The sequence below is a fragment of the Quercus lobata genome, chromosome 2 (assembly GCF_001633185.2).
Source record: "Quercus lobata isolate SW786 chromosome 2, ValleyOak3.0 Primary Assembly, whole genome shotgun sequence".
Taxonomy (NCBI): Eukaryota; Viridiplantae; Streptophyta; class Magnoliopsida; order Fagales; family Fagaceae; genus Quercus; species Quercus lobata.
In genome coordinates, this window is record NC_044905.1 from 89,637,094 (window position 1) to 89,645,437 (window position 8,344).

General features: G+C 32.2%; 1 protein-coding gene across 1 annotated transcript; it reads right to left on the bottom strand.

Annotated features, from left to right (window-relative positions):
* Positions 1-1,390: 1,390 nt before the first annotated feature.
* Positions 1,391-4,020, bottom strand: LOC115977095 (auxin-responsive protein IAA29-like). Its single transcript, XM_031098751.1, has 4 exons — positions 3,564-4,020; positions 3,223-3,488; positions 2,999-3,092; positions 1,391-1,723 (listed from the first exon to the last, which is right to left on the bottom strand). Exons 1-4 carry the CDS (start codon positions 3,884-3,886, stop codon positions 1,672-1,674), a joined length of 735 nt encoding a protein of 244 aa, XP_030954611.1. The 5' UTR covers positions 3,887-4,020; the 3' UTR covers positions 1,391-1,671.
* Between the last annotated feature and the right edge of the window lie 4,324 nt (positions 4,021-8,344).

Genomic DNA, 8,344 nt, shown 5'->3' on the forward strand with positions numbered 1-8,344 from the left:
TGCCGCATCAGTGTTTTTTTTTTTTTTTTTTTTTTGAATTCACGCCAACTCGCATCGATTGATGTCGAACTAGGCCGATTCGCCCCGATTCTTATTGTATCGGCTGACGGTCGAAACTGGTAGAAACAGGCCAAAAAGGGCCGAATCAGGCCGAAACCGACTTTGAATCAGGCCAAAATTCTAGTAAAAAAAAATTAAAAAAAAAATTTATACAAAACTCACCGTTTTGAACTTTGAAGCTCTCTGCCTACTGCCTCTCTCATTAACCCACGAACACTCACTCAGAAGTTAGAATCTCTCCTTTGCCTCATTGCCCAAGCTCATGATTCATCTCTCGGTCTCAATCTCTCCATCTCTCGGTCTTAATCTCTCCATCATGGAATGTTTTAGTTTCAAACTTGTGGGTCGTAATCTAATTTATGAATATCATGTTTTAGTTATTATCTACTATTACTTTTAAATTGGTATACGTTTATATAATGTAAAAAAATATGCTTAGCAATATATAGAAAATATAAATAAAAATATTTTTAATAAATTTTTAATCACCCCGCCGCCCACACCCGCACCCACACTTTTTCAAAAATTACCGAGTCCTGCACCTGTGCTTCATAGCATATCATACTCGTACTAGTACCCGTGTCCGTGCATTCTAGCTAAATAAATAAGTTTAGCTCGTGCAACCTCATACACTCTCACAAAAAATACAACCATTATTACTTGTTAACAAAGAAATCTGTGCATGTACGTTGGATGTTTACTTTATGTTATGTACTTATGTTTTGAATCTCCCTCCTCTGTTGTAAGCCAATATATTGCTGGGATGCTAAAGGTATTGTAGTCTATGTCATTCTACTTTGTACTTGATTTCTCTTAATTTCATGCACCCTTTAACCAAAAGAAAAGAAGAAAATTATTTGTGAAAACGGTATGTTTTTAGAGATTGTTGAAATGGTGTTGAAACTTGAAACATTAGAAAACTTTTTGGGATCCGTTTATTTTACTGGAATTGAAAACTTTTTGTTAAAACTACTGTAAATAAATATAAAAGTTAGTTGAAACAGTACAGTAAGACTCATGAATAGTACTAAAAAATGTAGTGAGATTTATGAATAGTAGCAAAAATAAGTTGAATAGTAAATTAAATTGATTTTTTTAATTTTTTCCAAATGGACACTATATGTTTATAAGCTTACTCTTCTATTCTCTCCTAAGGAATTGTTTTTCGAAAACACATACAAACACTCCCCAAACTTGCACAGCCACTATTTGTTGACATTTCAAAGGAAAATACTTCTATGCAACGTTAAATAATAATTGGTCAGAAAGAAAAAAAAAAAAGAAGAAAAAATTCCAAATAAATCTATCTATAATAATATTTTTTTTTTTGTCACTAGGGGTAAACGGTTTTCCATACGTTATACCTTTTTTTTTTTTTTTTTTTTTTTTTTTTTTTTTTTTTTTTTCTAGTCGAATATCCATAAGGTTATACAGCTAGTTAGGATGTTATATATGTTTCTAAAGAAACTATATTCACATTCTTCCAAAATTCATAAAATAGAGACTATATGAGTCTACTATGGTAGATAGAGCAAAAAAAAAAAAAAAAACAAAAAATGTAGAAAGAACTAAAACACGTAAGAATGGCCGAGTAGGACAACCACGGTTGAATCAATCACTGCTCTTCAGCAATTTGAGACGCTGAACAGACCGGATGAAAGTCCTGCCAACCCAAAATTTCCGGTAGTTAATAAAAAGTACATGCCAGGAACAATAAAATAAATTATGATTAATTGTGTTCTTCCAGTTTGATGACAACAGTAAGAAAAGGGTCATTATCATCCACCAGTCTTTGTCTCTTTATTTATTTATAATTTATGCAATAACTTTAATTCAAATTACTATACAATGACAACTGCTGAGAATTTTAAGTACGTTCGTAATATTAATTACAATTTATGAATTTATTTGCCATTCAAATTAAAGGCTACAGAACTAATAAATTTTTTTATACACACCCCCATAAGATTTGGATTAATAGCAAAAACACCCTCAAAGTTTTAATTCTTCCTTTTAACTTCCTAAGGTTTTTATATCAACTAAATTGACCTTTGAGATTAACTTTCATTAACTCTTATGGATGGTAAAATCACGTGATAAGTGATACAAATTAGTTCTTGAGTCTTCTTACTATAGTTACGCCGTTTTTTCATCTATAAGAGTTAATGAAAACTAGTTTCTGTGGTCGATGGATAGGGTGGAAACCTCAAGGAATTATACAGGAGAATTGAAATCCCTATTTTTGTGACTGACCCAAACTCCAGGAGATATTTTTGTATTTTGGCCTTAATTTAAAGTAAAATTTTAAAATTGAAACAAATTATTTCATATCAAGAGGGTTAATACACAAGCTAGCAACATCATAAAGCAAAAAGGAAAAGAACATGAGATTGGTTCAAGTCTTCTAGTGATTCATGAGATTGGTTCAAGTTTTTTAGCTAATACCGTGAATCCATCCTCCAAAGATTTTTCCATATAAGTACTAGGTATGTGTGGAATAGATGAATAACAATTACCTGAGGATTAGTAAAGTCTTTTAAGAATTGTGTACACTGTACACTCAGGAAAAAAGGGTGGTCATCCTCTCCTCTACTAGTGAGCATCGAGTAAAAAATTTTAACATTGGAACATTCTTATAAGTAGTCATATGTTACTCATTTTGGTTGACTTGTTTATAATTCAACACTAACCTACCTATAAAAAAATCAATACCAATATTCTGTAGCTATTAATTAAAAATCAACAAGTCTAAGTCCACATCTTACTTGCAATTATTGCTTAAAAAAATATTGGATTAACTAATGTAAAAAACAGTGTCTGATGCCCAATTAAAAGAAAAATTGAATTCATTTAACAAAAATGACTTCTCTTGACGCCAATTCGAGTCTTTTTATAATCTATGCTAACATATATACAGATTGTGGATTCAAACACTAACCTCCAAGGTACATCCTGAGCAAATAGCCAATCTCCTTCCCTATCTTGATAAATGAGCTTATAATTGTTTGAATTTTTCTCACAAGCTTCCGACCCTAGAACAAAACCCAAAAAAAAACAAACTTGTCAATTTGATGCCTCACTCATTGTTCCTCGTTTTCAACGCACCGTGCCACACACATAAAATTCAACATAACTTTTTTTTTTTTTTACATACAAACTTACACTTCCTAAACATGTCCATTAAGGTGTCAGTGAGTGTTTCAAAAGAATGATGCTGACTTAAGTCAACTTTTCTTGCAATCACAACTCCTTCCATCTTCACCTTCACGTACATGGAGTTTGATGCTCTTCTGCCTCCACAAACATAGCCATTCTCAACCATTTGATTATTATTCCATGCTCTATCAACTTGGTTCTCATGGCAAAGCCTCTTCCTCCATGACTTAATCGGTGGCCACCCCACAACACCATCTCCATCCCCAACATTCCTACAATATTTTTAAAGTTAAATCAAACCAAGACAGAAAAAACAAAAAGCACCCAATATACAATTATATACATACTTGTTAGCAGCGAATAAAGAGTGATTCTCGAGGTCTTTAGGGTCGTCCTCCTCGTTTGGCTGGTTGTTGTTCCAAAGCAACAAAGGAAGCGTTCGAGGCACAACTCTATCTCTAGTACTATTCTCAAAGGCTTGGCCAAAACTGCGTTTGTTGTTGTTGTCGATGTTGATGATGTCATTAATATCTTCATAGCTAGGAGTATAGCATGGACCAATAACATGATCTACCTCCTTTTTATTAGCCTCAAAACCATAGTAATTTAAATCAAACGCCTTGGAAGTAGGATTGCTGCAGGGAAGAGCGAGACCCAGTTGAAGTTCCATGTAGTTCCAACAATAAGAAAACAGAAAGTACCCAATAAAAAATACACACAGATAACAAAGATGTGTGAAAGCAAAGACTATTAAGACTATTTGGGTTTTTAAGGGGATCTGGGTTTGATTATAGCAAGGGAGTTTTAATATATATAGTACATATGAAAGAGTAGTGAGTGACAGAGAGAGAGAGAGAGAGAGAGAGAGAGAGAGAGAGAGAGAGACAAGGAATAGAGAGTAGGAAGGTGCGCTGGGCGAGTGTGGGACATAGTGTTGGAAAGAAATGCAAAGAGTCCGTATCAGTGTTCCACTTTTGGCCGACCCAATTGCCTGCTTGTTGGCTTTGCTCATTGTTTTCTGAACCCCCAACAATATCCTGTTTAAAGCTACTCACGCGCATTCAACCCACGTACTGTGCACACTCACTATTTTATTCTTCGTACTTGGGCTTCACTATTTTACTCCTCTATTGGGGAGGAAGGACCCTATAGGTTTTCACTTTATAGGGGCTTTTGTTCTGAGTTACAGTTGCCACTTTATTCACTCTAATCGTATGTTGTTTAAATTGTAGTGTTTTTTTTTATCATTTGCCATTTATGTTAGGATTTCTTCTTATATTCCTCTCTAAGTTTATATTCCATTTTCCAATTTTATGTTGAAAGGCTTAAAAAAATATTCTCTACTTATGCATCATGGATTTCTAGTTTCCTCTGCTTTGAGTTGTTTGCAAACTTCAAATGATTTTTTATTTTTTTATTTTTTTTTATTTTTAAGAAAGCTTTGTTAAAACTCAAAAGGAAAATGCTTTCAATAAATTTGATGTTGGTATTTTTTTTTTTTGAGAATTAGATATTAACATCGTGAGACATATATTTATAATTTTTTATTTTTATTTTTATTTTTTTGGAAACCAATCTTTGTAAAAACTTCATATAACATGTTAGGAATCACAATACTAAACTCAAAAGTTTAACTCTATCAATTTTGGTTCAATTATTTATAGTATTAATCATTCACTTTTATCAATATTGAAATTTTACTACTTCTTAGACATGAATTTCTAACATACACTTTTACAAAATCTCATTAAATGGAAGTCAAATAGTAAATTTATTTAAAAGAATTAAGAAGTCTATATTGCCATAACAGGAGTAATAGTTTTTTTTTTTTTTTTTAATTTTTTATAAATAATTACAACATGCTACTAACTCCTAGCTCAAATCCTTTCCTTTCAAGCACTTTATACATGGAGATGTGTCAATTCAGTTACAAGGCTTTTGACTTTTTTTTTTAATAGTTCAATAGTTAGGGAAGGGAGATTTTGACAAAGCAATTCTTTTCCAAACCAAGTAATATGAGTAATATTTAAAACAAAAACAAAAATCTGAATATTCTTTAACGACCAACTTATATATATTCTTCAAAAAAAAAAAAAAAAAAAAACAACAACAACAAAAAATTAGAATGATTTGAAAATTAAATAAATTTTTTTAGCTTAAAATACAAATTATTTTCAACGACCAACTTATATATAAGTTTTCAAAGGCCCCTTTTTCATGTAATTTTACACAAATTTATTTTAAAATAAATGAAAATAAGCAGCTAATTACACAATCAACATTTTTTTTTGAGAGTGAATTACACAATCAACATAAAAGCCTTAACTTAAAAAAAAAAAAAAAAAAAAATCAAAGCCTTAAATTTAGGACAAGGAAACAAAACTTAAAAAAGAAGGGGAAAAAAAAAGTTTTAGCGTTCTCTTCACGCTCCCAATGTAAGAGCGAAACTGCACTGTCATTTCCTTCTGTGTCTCTCTAAGGGCCCACCAAATTAATTGAAGACATCTAGATTGTACAGCAGATTTCCCCAATATAGCTACTGCCTTGATAGTCAAACCCAAGGGAGCCGGGTGGGTCCGACCCACTTAACATGGTTTGTATCCAAAGTCTTGGACATGCCTTACTCTAGTGATTGGGTTAAAGACTTTCTCTCCTAGGTTGATGAGGCGTGACTTTTCGACTCCTATTTGCAGATTGTAATCAACAGGAGATTAATGGCATGATTGACATTCAAATTAGACTACATGCCCAATGATTTTATACCTAAAAAAAAAAAAATCTTTTTGGTAGGTGGTATTTTTTATCAAAGAATTTTGATTAGATTTACACGTCAAATGATTTACACAATTTGACCGGTGATTAAAAATTGTTAATAACCTCTAAAGAGCTAGTTTAATAGTTCTTAGGATCTTATGAAGATATTTTTTTTTTGAGAAAAATCTCATGAAGATATTGTGTTCAAAAACTTCCGATTAGTATTTTTGGACTCACCGACTCACATATAATGGATTTCTCTCTTTATAATTGTCTTGTGTATAACATGGGAAAACTAGATAAACCCAGAAAAATAATTAGGTGAATCTTACGTGTATGAAATAGAAAAATTAAACAAAATCATAAGAATAATTAGGTGTTTGAAGAATTCTGGACAACCACTTTCCCGACTTACCTCCAATGGATTTCTTTCTATATAATTATTTTGTGTATAAAATGGGAAAAGTAGACAAACCCATAAGAACAATTAGGTGTATCTCATGTGTATGAAATGAGAAAATCAAACAAAACCAGAAGAATAATTAGGTGTTTAAACAATTCCGGACAACTATGTTCCCAACTCACCTCCAATGGATTTCTCTCTCTCTATCTCTCTCTCTAGATATTTTGTGTGTATAAAATGAGAAAAGTAGATAAACTAAGAAAAATAATTAGGTGTTTAAAGAGTTCTGGATAACTACGTTAAAAAAGAATTGATTAAAAATGACTCATATTATGACGAAGTTATTAACATGTTCATTGCGGGCTAGTACACATAGACAAGGACTTACAAAAGCAATTAAAAACCAATTGTTTACGAGACCGTATCTTTGGTAATGGTTTTAAAAATGTATTGCTTGTGCGTGAGAAGAGAAAGAGAGAATCTAAACAATGCAACCAACAACAAATGTGTTCCTATGTCTACCCCAGAGAGATTATAATTTATATATTAATTTTACAAAAACTAACAAACACATGTTCCCTATGTGATTCGTTTGGGTTATGTTTGATACTTTCTTTATAATAAAAAAAAATCCAAATACAATATAATTTTTGTAAGGTCCAACTTTTGCCTACGCGAATGACACAATTCCAAAGAATTCTACTTAGAAACTTTGCCCCCCATAAACCAAATCACATACGCAGTTTCTGTCAATAGTTTGAGAGTGATTGGAAGAAAATAACGGGGATTTCACGTGATCCACAGCAAGCCCACGAGTCCCCTGGACCGCTTAATTTTAGGACACGAGTCAAGAATATGGTGCCCATTGCCACCCGCATTCTTACAAGCATTTCGTAATCAATTCGATTAGTCACATTTAATCTTTACCTAGTGACCTCTTATGTCAATTGGTCCAGCCCTCTATAAGAAAGGACCACATTTCACATGGTACATGGACCAAAAAAATTTCCAGACTCATGTATGATTCTTGATCAGTTTACCATTTGATGCAAGTTTGAATTACAGTGATTGTTTGGCCATTTCAATGGAGAGGAATTTGACACAGAAGAAATTTCGTCCACTCACATTGTGCAATGTTTTGTAGTGGTTCCAGTAGGTTTCAACAAGTCTAAAATTGTAGGGGAGGCTCTACTGAATAGGCTATTTTCAAAGTTCAAATTAGCTTTCAATTAGGTCCCCTACTTGGGTCCACCAAGTTAATTTTTCAAATGCAAGCTTTAGCTAAACAAAAAATTCTTGTCCTTGGAGTGATAAAGGAATAAAAGCAATTATTCCGCGACATAAACAAGGGAATCAGATAACTCAAACAAGGAGGAATTATTAGGTTTATCACCAGAGGACTTTTGAAATGATTATCTCTAATCTTCCCAACCAATAAAATGCTACCATTTATGAAAATGTGATATCACCCGATATTTTTTATTTATTTAATTTTTTTTTATTTTTTTTTTGTGTTGATTAGAAAGTTAAATCACACATTTGTATATATGACACTGTTTCATTTATTGGGAGGATCGCTTTAACAATCTTCTTGATGGACCTGATAATTTTTCAAAAAATGATCATATGGAATATATGACCAGGTCATTTTATCGAATTGTTTTGTTCTAATTTGGCTAACATTAGTTATCCATTAAGAAAACAATTTCATTTTGATTTGTTTTTGAGTGATATGAAAAGGTTTTGAAGATAATGTGGAGGAAAGTGTTATCCTAAACTAAAATTTAATATAATGGGTAATGCTACATGCTTGTGATCACCTTTTGTGGTCTCATTGTCGGGTTAGGGGTTCCCTACATTTTCCTTGAAGATAAGCAACTCTTCTAGATTCATACCCCAAAAAAATACAATGTCCCCTTCAATTTGTTAAAACCGATAGTGATGAGCCATTATTCAGATTCTCTCCAAACC